This window comes from Cataglyphis hispanica, chromosome 7, assembly GCF_021464435.1.
Source record: "Cataglyphis hispanica isolate Lineage 1 chromosome 7, ULB_Chis1_1.0, whole genome shotgun sequence".
NCBI classification, from domain to species: Eukaryota; Metazoa; Arthropoda; class Insecta; order Hymenoptera; family Formicidae; genus Cataglyphis; species Cataglyphis hispanica.
In genome coordinates, this window is record NC_065960.1 from 7,542,047 (window position 1) to 7,558,782 (window position 16,736).

At 39.1% G+C, this 16,736-nt stretch overlaps 1 protein-coding gene across 3 annotated transcripts in view; it reads right to left on the reverse strand.

Moving 5' to 3' along the window:
• LOC126851029 (E3 ubiquitin-protein ligase TRIM9) overlaps positions 1-16,736 on the reverse strand; it is an 86,223-nt gene that overhangs the window by 15,983 nt on the left and 53,504 nt on the right. For 2 of the 3 annotated variants that reach the window (XR_007687623.1, XM_050594582.1), the window contains exons 3-5: positions 3,578-3,673; positions 2,477-2,870; positions 1,055-1,087 (exon numbers count right to left, since the gene is read on the reverse strand). Coding sequence is in view for 2 of the 3 variants with exons in the window: in XM_050594582.1 (XP_050450539.1) it covers positions 1,055-1,087; positions 2,477-2,870; positions 3,578-3,673 (523 nt within the window). In the remaining variant the exon portion in view is untranslated. The remainder of the gene's footprint in view (positions 1-1,054; positions 1,088-2,476; positions 2,871-3,577; positions 3,674-16,736) is intronic. The other variant, XM_050594583.1, reaches the window with a different exon arrangement.

The following is a 16,736-nucleotide window of genomic DNA, read 5'->3' on the forward strand; positions in this document are numbered from 1 at the left end:
TTTCCGCGGGGCACATTCCTCGCTTTGCTATTTGCAAAGCCGGGTTAAGTAAATGAAATTCCGTGTGACTGCCAATCAAGTATTGCAGATTTTAACGAACTGAGACGTGCCCGCTCTTTGACGAGTAAACTGCGCGTAATGAAGAAACTTTCTGATATTACCCTTCGTATATACTCGATTTGTATCAAGATCGCTCGAGAATTAAATGTCCCGATAGATAAACGAGCGAGATAGATAGAGTTTCGCGCTTTCCACGACCTCCTAATCATTTATCGAGTTTCGTTAAATACATTTGTATCTCATTAATTCACCTTTGCGCGCTAACCCTCATTAGAAATCCCGACGCGGTTGTGTAAATCCGTTAACGTATAATAAGCAAATAGAACGAGCTCTCCCCGAATCGTCCGCGCGTCCTTTAATTTTAACCGCGAAGCGCTTTGACCAACTTCGCGTGTTAATTCTATCGCGAAATCGAGTCGACGAAATCGACGATTTTATTTACCCCTCGAGCGAATCGAGCTACGTCTACCTCTTCACGCGATCCTCTCTGCCTATCTACGCCGTAACGTTATTCGGTTATCCATATACGTTCGTAAACACCTTAATCAGACGCGATTAACATTTCCCGACCCGACATCGGGCATCTAAGACCCGGTACCGGCATACTCGGCGAGCACAGTAAGGAGGAGGATGTCTCCTCCTCGTAACGAGTTAATACCTCCAGATCGTTACGGCAGTTACTGCAAAGCCGGTACCTAATTAATCCGCTTTTGAAACGTTTTAGCGTACGGCAAGGCTGACGGCGGCGGCGACGAGCGAGGAGGCACGCTTGAAAGGAGCCGCTCCCGGGGGCTACATAAAATTATTAAGCGATCCCCCCTCCCCCCTCTCGTCCTTGACCCCCCGTCTAGACGACTCGGGCGGGTAAGATCGACGCCTCCTCCATCTTTCTTAATTACTATTTTTCTTTCTCGTTTTTCTCCCTCGGTTCTGTTGTCGCTACTTATATAATCGGTGATCTAGTTGCGTTTTCCGTGTCTTGGTTTTTATTTACCTGCTGTCGGAAATCGTTCCTCCCCCTCTGATGCTGCGTCCAGGAATCGTAGAGCGATTTTGTAATCGTTGAAGATATTTATATATTTATTAATGTATAAACATCGCATGCAAGCACAACATCAAAACGAAACTCGCTCGAAAGTCATTTATTCAATATTTTTATTTTCTTTTTTTTTTTTTTCCGTTAATCCGAGCGATTGTGCAATTTATCAATTCAGATATAAATCACGTTACATCTCTCACGTAATTGCTTTAATTCCAATATTTTAAGTCGATTAATACGAGCGTATACTATAAATTTTTTTTTTTTTAATTGTAGTTAATTTTTTAATTATCTACGTACGCGAATTTAATTAGCCATCGCGTCAGTTTGCGAGGATATACTTAACGAGATAATCGAAATTACACTGCAGAATTCTCGTTTCGTCTATTATGCAAAAGATAAAACGACTATCAGCGAGCAAGACTCGTGCAAAGCACAAAGTTGCGCGATCAGCTCGGTATTGCAAAGATAAATCGCCCGCACGAAATCCGGGGTAAATCGTGAAAACGAGGAGTTACGAGTCAATTAAGCGTACACGAAGACGTCTTTCGAACGAGTTTACGTCGCTTTTATGCTCGGTGCTTTACTCGACACATACATACGCCACGCGAACTATAGAATTCGACGAACCGTGACGAACAATCCAGTTCGGGTAACAAACCAGATGAATGAATTTCAAGGAGCCAACGAGATATTTCCGCGAGTTGTCTCTTCATAACGTCCAGGATATTAAATCTTTCTCTCTAGTTTATTAAATCTACTGCAGTGATTTTCCCAAAGAGATAATAAGATTTTTACGAAATTATTACGAATATGTTTGATTGAAAAATATATAAAATTTAAAAAATCAGAGATTATATTTTAAAGATTTCTTTTATATATATATATATATATACACTTGAAACAAACATGTAATCTGAAATGGAACGTATCAAAGTTCCAGTTGTACTTACGCATGTTTCTGTAACAAAATTATTTGTCGATTGGTTCTCACGTTAAATATCGTTGACTCCCGAGTAACTTTCTCTCTAAGCGCGGTAGATCCGAAGATACCATGCTTCCACTAAACTTCCAAGCAATTAATTAAGACTTTCAAAGTCTCGTGCACAGCAAAATCACTAAGGTAAATAGTCAAGTTTGCTAGTTATATCGAAAAGTTTTCGGATCCAAGTTGCAAAAAGTTACAGATTCCGAGTCGACAAAGTCGATCGCGTACGGGGATGTAAATTTATTAAAATACTGACACATTATATGTCACATCAAGATTCGCGAATGACGGCATGCAAAGAGCTCGATCGTTTCAATCGAAGAAAAAAATATTCATGTCATTTGTGGATCGCGGGAAATCTAAAATACTCTCGTACACACGATACTCACGTTTCAGCTGGACGAAGGTGAGCTGATCGATGGCGCGTCGCAACGGCTTGTCGTCCAGGGTGAGATCCAGCAACGGCAGACGAGCTATCTCCTGGACGCCCTCGGCGCCGCCCCAGGAGCCGGCGGCGGTCGCCGCCCGTACCGACAGCATGCCGCCGATCTGCAGGAAGGCCGCGCTGTCCGTCTCCTTCAGCGCCTCGATGCAGAAGGTGAGCAGCGCCGTGGTTGCCTGCAGATGCGTGGCACATCTGGCCACCTGGTCACGCAACGAGCGCACCCTTGCCTCGCGGGTCTGCCGAGCGGCCTCGATCAGTCGCGACTTTCTCGCCTGCAGGAGGCTCACCAGATTCGCCACCCGATCCTCGACTTCTCCCTCGAGCGCCACGCATTCCTCCTACGAACAGCAGCATCGATTCGCTCGATTATGATATCGGGAAATAGCTCATCTGAACGATAAAAAGGAATTTTTTGCGAGATGAGAGATTTTTCTCGCTTGAGGGATTCTGTACTTGGGAAAAAAAAATATGTTCCGCTTGATATATTCAGTGAGACATATCTTTTTTGCAAAACTCATTTTTTCCATCTCTTCGAAAAAGTTTGTTGTTCACATCAGAATCTTTGTAAAAACACAATAATTTTTTTTATAAGAAAATATCTCTATAAAATTATTTCTATAAATTTCGAATCTGTTTTTCATAAAAGTAGTTAATTTAATTTTCAAAGTATCGAGTATACTTTTTATATCACGTATACACATATGGATCTACAAGGCTTACGGGACAGTATCGTGAACGAGAAACATGATATCAAATTGATTATTCACACTTCACAAAATACGAACGGGTGAAAAATAAACGCCGATATCAAAAAAAAAAAAATTCATTCTCCGGCTTTTGTTCCGCGAATGTAAGATAAGCCGTACGGATGTTCTTTGTACATCCGAATCATCCCTTCGGCCATCGGAAATGAATCCGCGCCGGCATTGTAGGGCTGATATAATTAACGCCATATCTTTTAACAATTTTACGGCACCGTACCGCGTGACATGTCCACCGACACGGAATGTAAAACGGACGCCAAAGGCGTGGTATATATACTCACATGCACTTTGTCCGTCATCCCTTTGAGCCTTTGAATGAACTCCGTCGTCGAGCGGGCTCTCTCCGATAGCTGCTGCAAATTCTGCGACAGCTCCGTCTGTAACAGCAGAAATTCGCGACACGTGAGGGAACGTGCGGTGATTCGAAGGGGATTTCGCGGACGTGATATGGACGTAACATTCGTGCAACTGAAGACACCGATGTAGAAAGAGGGGAGAGTCTTCTTTTTTTCTTTTTTTTGCAAAATTTTCAGAAAAAAAGAAAAAAATAAATTATATGTATAAAATCAAAAATAATAGAATGTCTTATCTTTTTACGTTGTAAAATAACTTTTATCTCGTATACGTATGTATAATAGATTATGTAATATGTCTCTCTCTCTTCTCTTTCCTTTCCACACAAATTATCCAGAAATTATATAAATTGGTAAGTGGGAACATTGATAACTAATAAAGATGAAAAATATATATAGTACGAGCGTTCGATATTGGATCGATATGTCACGATGGTTCCAATGGATAAATAGATCCCAGACATCCTCACATATAGGAAGCTTGTACTGAGTGCGCACACGCGCAAACAGTCACGCTTTCGTGAACGAGCTCGTATTAAGTACATATCGTTGTTTGTTCAATAACGACATAAAGTGCTCTTCTCTCGCGGCGGAAAAAAGTGACAGCCTTTACGAAGAAAAATCTGGGGAACTATAAACTCGAGATATGTAACATAAACTGACGTGTATGTATATCAAGCATTACGCGAAATAGAATACAAACAAAATGACAAGATACTCTGATTTTGAAAAATATTACATGAATTTAAAAAGACTACTTATTTTTTCCGCGTACATATTCTGATTTTCTTAAAAATAAATAAAAATAAATTAAATCTTTTCATAATAAAGCGCCGAATCTTTGTAAAACTCATTGTTTTATCAATGTATATAAATTTTGGATTTTTCAGAATATTTAAGTTAATTGATATAGCGTGTGTAAACAGTTGTTCTAACAGGCACAAGAACAATAGTTACGTAAAAATGGCCCCATTACGCATTAATTTCCATATTTTTAATTCTTTTTCTGATCTTCATTCGTAAAACAGTTCGAAACTTGTTACCTGAGCGGAGAGAGAGAGAGAATCGATGTCTTATTCATTTATGTAAAATACTTTGTAGCGCTCGGGATTAATAATATTACGCGGCGAACATCGAGGAAGTTATAATCTGGTAGCGGGTGTGCATTTACACAACTCTGATTTAATTTATCATTTTACAAGGGGCGAAAATGCGTCGAACGTCTCGCAATATCGTGGAATCGTTCCCACAGTTCTCGTTTATCATTTTCTTCATTTCTCGACTTTCCTCGCTGGACAATACCTTCGGATCGATCGTACCAACGACCGGCGCATTTCGTCGAATTCACCGGAGACGAAGGCGCGTCGTCGGCAGTTTCCATTTAACACGACAATGCATGCTAGTCGAAATGGGATGCGATCGCGTATGCACGTGATACCAACGGCACTCGGCATTCATCAAGGAAGACGCGGATTTACTCGTGCAAGTTCACGATAAAGCCTCGATGGATTACAGGAAAATGTCGGACCATGCGTAGCACATTCGATAAACGCATCCTCTCTGTTCCTCTATTCTTGATATAATGATCAATAGAATCGCAAGCGGGAATTTTTTTACGCGTCGCTTACATTTATCCAGACAACATTATGATATGTTTAACGATATCTTAGTATTATTAATTTTTTGCTTTGACTTTTATGCTATTTTTTATAATAATCTGGTAATTCAATCTTAAGTTATCAATGTAGCGCTTTGTAATAATTTTTTAATAGTTAGAACAAAAATTATTTTGATTAAAAAATTATTTTTTAAAGCAAAAAATAGCAACAAATTATCAAATTAATTCCATATATAACTTACTATGCCCTAATAATTTGGCTTAGATGTAGCTTCATATGTCTACTCTTATATTTTATTTTAGCCCTAATTAGATATTTACTTAAGTATGTTTCTCGCGGCAAAACGTAACGGAAATTAAAGTGAATTTCATCGGATGGTTCACGTGTGTTGTGTCCTTTATAATCCGTTGACAGGCGAAACTCGTTATTTTTCTCGCATCCGCTGGTATCGCGCACCGCGCTCGAAATATCGAATTAGAGCGTCGACAAAAGCACCGTGGGAGAATGCTGCGTACGGCTACATTGAGAAACTCGCATTTTCCTTTGTACGTTTCTCTTTCTCTTGCTGTCTCATCCGTGCCGAACACGACATCGTCGACGACAGCAACGACGGCGGCCCTTTTCCCTCGCGCTTTGCCGCGTATCCATTGGGCGCGACCGGCGAAATCTTATTAGCATGAAAAGAGCTCTCGGGGATTTCATCAGGACGACGAGCTATCCAGCACGCCCGCCGCCGCGGGCAAGATGTTCCCTCGATCGATTTATCCCGCGAACATTCCTCGTCACTTCATCGAAACTCGCGCGTACCAAAAAAAAATCTCCGCGGTAATATTTTTGAATATTGTAAAATTAGAAATCGAGAAAAATCCGCACGGAAAAGAAATGTTTTATATTTCGATTATAATGTATATTAGAAAAAAAAAAACAAGTTCCATGGATCTTCGACAATACATCTGCGACTAAATAATAAACATACAAACTTTAATACGAATCTAACGAGTTGACTAAGAAAGTCGTCGTCTAAATGGCTTGTCTCTGGAATTTCTATGAATGCGAAGGTCTTATAAAAGAGCGCTTCTTTAATGTTCACCAAACAAGCATACTAATTCCGAGACTTATGAGGTATGGCATTCTTTGTATCGTAACTTTCAAGAAGAATTTGTTGAAAAACAACAAAAACTCCTCATCTAATAACAATTCCAAAATGCCTCAGGATTTGTTTCGGTTGTGACAAACTCGGTTTTCGTCGACGACGTTAATTGGCTAAATCCACAAAGAATTCTGTTAACATCGATGGCAGCCGTAATGGTCGTAAAAGTCGAAGACCGAACGCGCAATCTTTATATACAATTCTTTGTACTATGCTAATAAATAAAAATATAACTATATGTAATAACCGAAACAATATACGATTTGTAATAAAAAAAAGATCGTAGATTTGCTCGATTCTCGCGGAGATCGTCGAGGAGACTTCCATCGCACCGGATGAAAGGTTCGTTAAAATCCTAACGAAGAGCACGCGAAAGCTTATTAAATCTGGCCGATGCTTTTCAGTAAACGCTTTTCAGAAAATACTGTATTTACAGGGCAAACGGTAACGAATGGGAAAAGGTGGAAAGATGTTTCCGAGGGGCTTCTCGCGCGCCAGGGATTAATCCCGACGAGCGAGGCACGCGTCGATAAAAAAAAGAAGGAAAAAGAAAAAGATCAAGCATATAACTCGACGGTATTTCTATTGAGCGAACGAAGCCGATTAATAACCGCGATTTATACTGGCGGTCGCGCCAATCCGTAATCGTCATCCGTTTTCAATTTACATCGAAACGAGCTGCCGCGTTCAATGTCTCGCGGCGTATAAACGAGGTGGACTAGAAAGCAGTCCGCCGTAATAATGGAGTCCGTGTCCTCCGCAAAGTTTCGAGCGCGACTCGATTAATTTCCAATTAATCCCTCGCCCGCGAACGTAATCGACGATGGATTCCATCATCGTTGACACGAACCGTCTTCGTGTCTTTCGCTTCTACGCGATCCTTCTCCAACTGTACATTAAACATTAATCCGTCAACATCAGAAATCATCTTGCAGATTGGCATTATTAAGAAAAAAAAAATTAATAATGTTACTAATTTTCGATAATACGATTCGGCGTAAGAAGAATTCACTGATGTAGCCACAAAGAAACGAGACGCAGATTGAGGAGACATGGAAAGGCACAAGAAAAATAAACAAACTCTATACTCGTGCTCTTAATTCGCAAGCAACGAATTAAGGGTACGTCGGGGCTCATTATCGCTACAATGGCGAGCCGAAATGAATTTTTGCCCGTTTACTTGGCGAAAGTATTTCCCGAGTCCTTTATCACCCGCGTGCGCGCGTACACATACGCACGTATAGATAGTATTCGCGCACCAATACAAACGAAAAGTTTGTATTACGGCGATTCGTGCCCGTGCGTAATTAAGTTACTCCTTTCGAGTTAACGTCGACCGCGCCCGGTAATTTCCGCAGTTTTCAACACAACTTTCCGCCAAGTTCTGCGCGAGGCGACCAATGGAGAATGCTGCGAGATTGTTCCCGACACGCGGTCCCTTTTACGCGCGGCCCCCGACTCTTTGTTATATTAATTACCGCAGTCACCGCGTTGTACACCTATAAAGGGAAGCCGCAAGGGAGAGACCTCGTCGGATTCGCTGCAAGGGCAACCATCTCCCCCTTTAATAATCGATTCTTAATACTTTCGCGCGAACCACGCGTAATTCCATTAAAGTCTGCCAAGGTCCCGCAGCACTTCCGTTACTTTAGTACAGTTACTTTCCTATAGAAAGCATGGTTGAAGAAAAAAGCAACGAGCGAGTTTGCGAAAAGGGCGCATTTGTTCTAATTTAAAATCCGCAATATTGGATTAGCATTTTCTCTGTGTGTACTATCTGTGTATCTATTACATTATTATATTTAAGTGCACTTTATATTTATTCAATATTTTTTTTTAATATAAATCGTTTATTTAATATAAATTTAATATAAAATATTAAAATAAATTTAATATAAATTAATATAAATTATTTATTCTAAATGTAACTCTCTTTTGAGAAGTATAAAAATTGATATACGTATAAAAGATCTCTCTCTCTCTTTCTCTCTCTTTTGCCTCTCTCTGTACAGGTGCAAAGTAAAAAATTTAAAAGTTATTTTATTTGTTTTGTGCCTTTGTATGGTAAAAATCCATCTTTTGAAGTCACGGCGGTGATACGCTAATAAACAAATCTTTATTACGCGATGATATATTCCATTTTCCATGGCTTAAATTATTCGGCCGCCGTGTAATCCTGCGCGATACGGTCTCCCTGCAGAGAATAACGTTTCGCGCAAAGTACTATGAATTTTCATGACTCACCTTTTCGGCGGGAGTTTAATACTGGTTTTTGCCAAATGGAGCTGGTTACTTAAAAAAAAAATGTCAGCCTATATTCTGTCCGATGGAGCGCGGCGAGGGATCGCGGGGGAGAAGTCAATTCTGCCATAGATAATGCACACGCTGCGCCCACGAATGCAGCCATTGCACTTGTTAATTAAGGACGCCAATTAAACCGTACGACGAACGGCGGCGGTCATAATTACGAAAGTCGAGGGTGCTCCTCGAACAAATTCTCGGGATGTTTTCATGCAGCGCAACGTACCAAAAGCACCCTTGCACTTATTAAGCTCGAGAGCTCCGCCATTGTTTGCACGATCGATCGCGATCCACCGTCAACTCGAAGCACTTGGGATTTCTCTCTGACCCGACCATTGTTACATAACACACAATATACCATTTGCATATAGCGACACTAGACCATTTTAGATTTAGAGCAGAGAAAAATTTATATGCAATATTCTATATTTAAGACACTATTAGAATACTTTAAGATACTCTTAATCATATTGTCTGAATAATTACATTCGTGTAAAAAAATTCTCTTCTTAAAATTACATAAATTATCGGGCAAATTTTCTTTTTTTTTTTTTTAACAGTTTTATGCGTAAAAATGCGAAAATCAAAGTCGATTAGCATCGAAACAAAGTTACGTATAAAACGAGAGTGCATTGACGAAACGCGCGATATTAAGTTAAAAAATTCCAGCGCACATTTCATACTGAATCGCGGCTATATCGAGTACACATTTTTGCCTAACTGCAGTCTGTCGTTTTATCTCGTGTTCCGAGTCATTCAACGAAAGGCGGGCAGCCTCTTTTTTTTTTTATCACCGTTGTCTCTCATTATCTGCGCCAGGCGTGGCACGTTGCCGCTAGAGAATCTGTTTCGTGCGTCGGAATAATTGGTCACTCGAATGTATCCCCTTTCGTCGGAGTCTTGATTTCTAGCCCCCGTTCCCCGGTGAGATATTCATTATCGCGCGCATACATATACATATATATTACGACGCCCGGACGTAAGATCGCGCACGAGTCCGTTATCGTATAGTCACAGCCCACGCGATTCGCCCCCTCGACTCGAGGATGGAGGAGCGAAGAGGGTGGTGGGGAAGCAAGAAGGGCGAGGATAGCGCTACCCTCCTTGGAGTCATCCGTTTAAAGTGATTTTCGCTGTTCACTCGAGGCGAAAATAGCGAAGAACATTGAAATAGATAACTTTTTTTCGAGTGAGTGAAAGTGAACACGGAGCAACTGCACGATCCAGCAAATTAACATGCAAAATATTTCTAGCAAAAAATTGGCTAACATTTACATCAATAATATTAAAATGTTCCGAGAACTTGTTATCATGTTTTCATGTTCATACTTTTTTAATTTTGGACTCTCGTTTTTAATAAATTATTTAATAAATTATTTAATAAATAAAATAATTTATTTAATAAATTAATTCGACATCGTGATCGAGAGAGAAAGTTCTTATATCATATGGTTATACCTATTTTCCGAATAATACATCCAAGTATGCTCAGTCCTAATCTGAGGGTATCACCCTGCACATACATTCGCTGTCACGGAGGCTCGTTTATCCGCGCCCTTACCGGAACGTGTTCGAGTTCGCCATAAAGGACGGACGGAGAGGCACTCGCGCGATGGATACCATCCTGCGTAAACACGATAGGTCTATCGCCGCGTCGTTGCTCCGAGCAGTGAGCTCGTACAAACGCAACGGCTGGATGCACACACGAGACCGAAACCGCACGCATGTCGAATGAGATCTGAGAGATCCGATGCATCGGGTTAGTCACAAGGGTAACGGACGCGGAGATTGTTTTGACGCTCTATTACGCGCTTCGAAAGTTCTCTCCAAGGCACTTAGTATACTTAATAAATTAACTATACATTTTTACATTTTATATTAAATTATTTTTTACAAACAACATAACTTTTTTCTACCTTATACATTATTCAAACACGGGGATCTTTCTTCGTCGTCATGTTGTTCGCGCTGTTTGTATTTTACGATGCCGTTTCGTTGATGAAACGTTGTAGAAAGCAAGAAGTATGAAAGTGATTTACGAATAATTTCGAGTACACCATGAGTCGACTGTTAAAGCATCATTTCATTCCCTACGATCCGCGCCAAAAGCGTTGCATTTTCCACTTTCATTGCACAGCGCGTTACACCCACTAAGAAAAAGCACCCTCTGAATTACTGCCCCGTGATCACCATCGGCAGAGACCCCGTCCGACATCCTCCCTCTACTCATGGTATCCTCGTTTTTTAATCAACTGCGATGCAAAAACCCCGTCCCTCCTCGGATGCGACGCGTCCAAGTGCATAAACTCTCTGATGAAGATGCATAAAAGTCTCTCCCTAAACTAAAATATACATTACAATTTCAGAAATGTAAAAATCATTTTTTTTTTCTCGATGATTTAAGAAGTATCAGCTATAGATATCATAAGCTTTTTACAATATTATTATTCGTGTGGATATTAATATCAGAATTTTGCCGAGTTACTTTTGTTAACATAATGAATTTTAAATGTAAATAAATAAAGTTATCAATAACATCATAGTACCATAATTATTAGTTGACAAATTTATTCAACCGCCGACATATTCACGAATGATATTACAACGGAGCAAGGGAGAGGAGATGGAGAAAGAGACAGCGACGATGACATAAAATCGGATGAATAAAAGAGGAACTCACGATAGTGCCCGACGACGAGACAATTTACGTCCATTAGGAAATGTCGTGTTCTTTTAGCAAAATGAGCGAGAGAAACAGGGGAGTGGCAGAGAATACAGCTAATACCCCCATGCAATCCACTATCTGAAATGTACGGCTGCCCACGTTATATGCGACGTAACCCCTTTAGATTCACCGTTGCGTTTCTGCGACACATTCTCTACCGATTGCAAAACCCGCATGTTGCGTTTGACCGTGACCTCGACGATGGGAAAGTGCCTGCTGTATCTAGGAATAGATTATATGCAGAACACAGCAGAATTGATCCTTCATATATAATTACGGTTCTAATTCTTTAATAATAAGAAGAAAAAAAATTCATATGATGACATACATTATTATTATACGTAGTAAGAAATTATTATCATTTGTTAAAAATTTTGTATGAAAAGATATATTTTGATCGCAAAAATCTGGTAGAGATATTGTATTTATTGAATGCGACTCGAGCTGCCGATCATTGGAAGCAATTATATAATGATATCGACATATTTTATTCTCTAGAATAGTTCAGATTAAGAGCAATAATTCTCTTTCTTTTTTCTGTCATATTACGTTGTACAAAGTATTTTGGAGTAAAAATTTTTTATCAAGTACACCGTCATGAAGGGAGCACTTTGAATGCGCTGCAATAACATTGTATAAAGGCACATAAAAGCTGATCGATTTCATAAAGATAAAAAATTTTTTATATTCCAGTTTATGGAAAAAATGTCTTTCAAGCAAAATAATAAAATATTTTCGTTATATTCGCTGCATCTTGCGATCAATTTTTCTCTAAAAGCTAGAAATACTTGAAATTTACGTATATATAAAAGCAATGAAGCAAAAACTTTTGTATAGCACACAAGTCCGTACTTCAGTTCTCAACGGGAAGAATCTGTAAAGAATAACAGACCGTTCTGCGATTCAAGGATGTAAAAGCAAAAACTCGTATATATATATATTGTTCATTTTCCACAATTTATTGAAAAGAGTAAGCTTAAGAAAAAGTTCTGCGGAGATCTCTAGACTTGGACTTTTTCTGCTTTATAATTCATTTAAAAATACTGAATATTAATTTGAAACACAATTTCATATCTGAAAGAAATATACATAAAAAAAAGTGCAGAATAAAATCAAGCTTAATTAAATATCTTGAAAAAGATCTTACGTCCTACTTCTATATAACATCTCGTACACGATAGTTTTTGCAGCGAATCGAATGCAAGATACGAAAAAGAATATCAATTAACCCGCTCTCGTTGTATATCTTTACGAGTATACGTATACATATATATGTAGCGTCACATATAAATATGCGGTATCGCGCTTTTATCACGATACGAACAACGCGCTCATAAATACCAGGCGGCATTGATAAATCTGAAATATCGGGCGGACCGATAGGAGAGAACGCGCGGGTGAACTTCGCGCTGCCGCGTTTCGACTTATAAATCCGACGCTCAATGTCGACTGCGAACGACGATATCTCGCTGGGGTAGTGCCGTGTCACTAAATCACACGCGGCCGTTCCTGCGCGTGAAAAAAAAAGTTAAATACGCGCACATCGCTCCGCGACGGTTACGAATCGTAAGTAAAAGCACCGCGGTATTACACGGGGGGAATTGTTACCAGCCGCGAATTGCGCGAGAGTTTCGAGTCGAACGAAATCTCGATTTTTTTTAAAATCCATCACCACGCTGCACCGTCAAATTTTTGACATTTTTTTCCGGTATGACAAATATCGGGTTACATATTTTGGCGTTGTAATAATTCTGGCGAATCGTGGAGCTGAAAGAATAGAGAGCTGCTGAAAAATATCGCGGGCATACAGACACAAGTTGAGATATACTACGATATAAGTATGTTAATTTTGTTAAAGAAGAATGTAAAAGTCTTATACTATATAATAAAAAATTATTCAAATAATGAGAGATTTTATATTTTTCGCAATTTTTATTATATTGTTTGAAGAATTTTTAAAAAATTACCTTTTTCTTTTCATTTATTTGCATGATTTTAATGTCTTTATTCGCCTTTCTAGTTGCAAATTTTCATCGCCCCGTAACTTTGAAATTTACCATGGAGGTTTAGCAAATGCAGCTATAAAGAAATCCAATGCACCACCTCGAGGAACATGACCGATAACATATTTCTCTCAAGAAGCGCTGCTTGTACATGCGGACGCATACAGTATACAGCGGGAAAAAAAATTACGATCGTAACCATATGTTCGAAACTTTATGGGCTTGTATATCCGTGCTTCTAGCATATGCTAGAGATAAAAGAAACTATCCATATATTTGAATACACTATCTATGTCGTCGCAATCAAATCTATAAACTGCATAAAGTCTCTACTTTACGGAAAAAAAATTTCAAAATGAGGTATATAAATGATTCAAATATTATGTCGCAGGTGTACATGTCGCAGGTGCTCTTTATAAATTCAGCCTTTGCATCAAAAATTTAGATTTTTTATAAAAAACTAATTTTCATAAAGATCCGATAAGCCATTTTGTAAAAAAATCTTGCAACATATAAAAATCCTTTTCTTTTTTCATATTTAAATGTCTTTACATCAATAGACGAGAAATGCCTGATAATCAATTAGATTATTACAAGAAAAATAACTCTAATACTAACAGTGAGTGACTCTTGTCACAAAGTGCACGGATAAATCGATAGCTGTCATTACTTTCAGTTTCGCTCCCTGTATATGTTTGTTTTTAACGTATTAAACTGTCGCGTGGAACTTTATTGGCGCAATACCCCGTTGAAGGATCTATGAGGCGTAAAATAATTCTCACTTAACTCGCGGATACATATTTACCGCCGCAATATCGGGGGTGGATATACCGCTCAGAAGCCTCGTCCGAACAGGCGAGGACATTGAATTTGCATAATCCCGCATAAATGCGTCGAAGCCTTTAAATTCCGTTTCTGAATGCAAATTACCGTTCACTTTCTACGGCCTCAGCAACTTTTCTGAATAATATCCAATCGGCAATTTTATATGAATGACGGCGTCGTGCTTGTAAGATTATTAAAAAATTCGCAATAATTCAACGAGTCGACTAATTAATACATTAATTAACTGCGGGCTCCAAAGACCGTCGCTATCAGAACTGAGTTTCCTTTAAAGCACTCTTTGAAGGGAGCAAGACGTTGTTCAATTAACAGGCCGTAATAGGAGTTGCATATTCCTGTGGGAGACGAAAATTATCGCGATCGACTAACGCGTTCATCCCCAGGCGCAGCTGAGTGCAGCTGCGCGGAATTAATTGCTTTATGGCCCAAAACTACCATGTTTCTTACCAGATTTTCCTCGAGAAAAATCGGCTGTACCAACACTACTGTAAACTAATAAGTAACGTACACGATAATTTTCACAATGTTTTTTTTCGCGAAATTTTAAATGCGTAGAATTTCTTTTTCTCTCAACTAAAGGTTCAAAATTTAAAATAAGATAAAATCGTTTAAATCTAATTTAAAAAAATTATTATTTATGAAAATCATCTTTAATAAATTATTAATTTATTATAAAAATTCTTTTTAATAAATTAAGAAGATATATCAAATTTTAATATATGACTTTTTTGAAAAGAGAAAGTGAAAAAGAAAAGAAAAGAAAATTGAAATCTTCTATTTTCCAAAATATTATAAAATAAATTCGACTTTTTTCAAGATGAAAATCTTTTCAAGTAACTCGAAGATTTGCGTAATGAAAATGTTCTCATACATATATGTATAGCATCCGTGAATAATCACGTAGAATTGATTCACGTGAAACCTGCGGAACCCTTCGGCTTTCTTGACGCGGCCGCAGATAGTAGCGTCGCGTTGAAGCAGTTGCACAAACCGGCGAAGGGACGGAATGGTACGAAAGGGTGCAAGGAGCTCATTACGGCGCGAGTCTCGACGCACCGCGTGGCTTTTGTATCGAAGGGGCGCGCATCTCGTTTTCGCCTTTCCATCCCTTTGTTTCCTCCCTGTATCTCTGAGTATGACAAAGAAAGAGAGAGAGAGATGAAGCTACACATCAGGCGACAACGACGATGGCATACGCGACGCACGAGAAAGCGTAAAAAACCGGAGACTATTGTGTCTCGAATATAGAAAGAAAATAGGAAACATTTTCCTCGATATTCCTCCGGTGGCGCTTTTCTTTCCTCGAGAGGTATTTTTAAAGAAAAAAAACGGACACAAACGCGATCAGATGTGTCGCGTCTGCTGTGCCCTGTTTTATTTGCATTATATTTACTGTCATCTTATTTCTGGACGGAAAAAAAAATTACAAAGAAATCGCGCATTGCATATAACGTTATGTAACCATTGTTACATCGAAGAGACATTCAAGGATAAATATTGAATATTATATATAATTCTACGCAGGAAAGAACAAAAATATCTCCAAATGATCTGACAGAAATATATCTAAATTTTTGTATAAATTTCTTCTCTCACTTTCGGCGTAATATATCGTCTTATATTTTTTAAATAATTATTTCTTGCAAAGTACTCGACTACACGACAACATTCCGCGTATATCGGACTGCAAGACGAATTACATTAACTGGAGATATATCTGATCTTCGACCGTGCAAAGCACACGTCGCGAGAAATAACGTGAACGTTCGTTTCGCGGCCATTCGTTGTCGAGAGATAGAGAACCCAAGGGATAATCATTTTTGCCGAGATGACTGGTGGACGCGGTACATTATCCGAGATCGGCGTGCGGAATTCCGTGAGTTAAGTACATCGGGAGAACATGTTTTCCCGACGACGTTTACGGCAGCTACGTGTCGTGAGAATGAATTCCCCGCGCGTTTTCTCCGTTTCATCTCTAAAGATTTTTTACGCGCCCGTCGCGCAACGTGAGCTACTTGCATTTAACTGTAAATGTCAAAATGTGTCAGCGGGCAGAACGGTTATTTTGAAATGTGAGAGCCCGATCGGAAATTTTGAATGACGCGTCGACGTACCGATGTCGATGCAAATATTCCCTGCAATATGTAAAAACGTAATGTTTCAGAACAAGAGAAAAGCTTTGCACGATATATACGCCTATACAGAATGAATATCACGTTTGCCAATAGTTATAATATGCTGTTGTGTAGGGCACAAAAGAGCGTAAAACACCGTATGAAAACCTCTCTGCGTATATATAAATACTTGGCCGAGCGCAATTATTAATAAATAACGGAAGGTCCGTCGTTAAAGCGTCAACAAGGTACCGAAAACGTATCGTTTTTACGTGTACAACGCAAATATTAATTATCGTCTCGTTGATTACGGTTGAATCAAAGAGCCACCG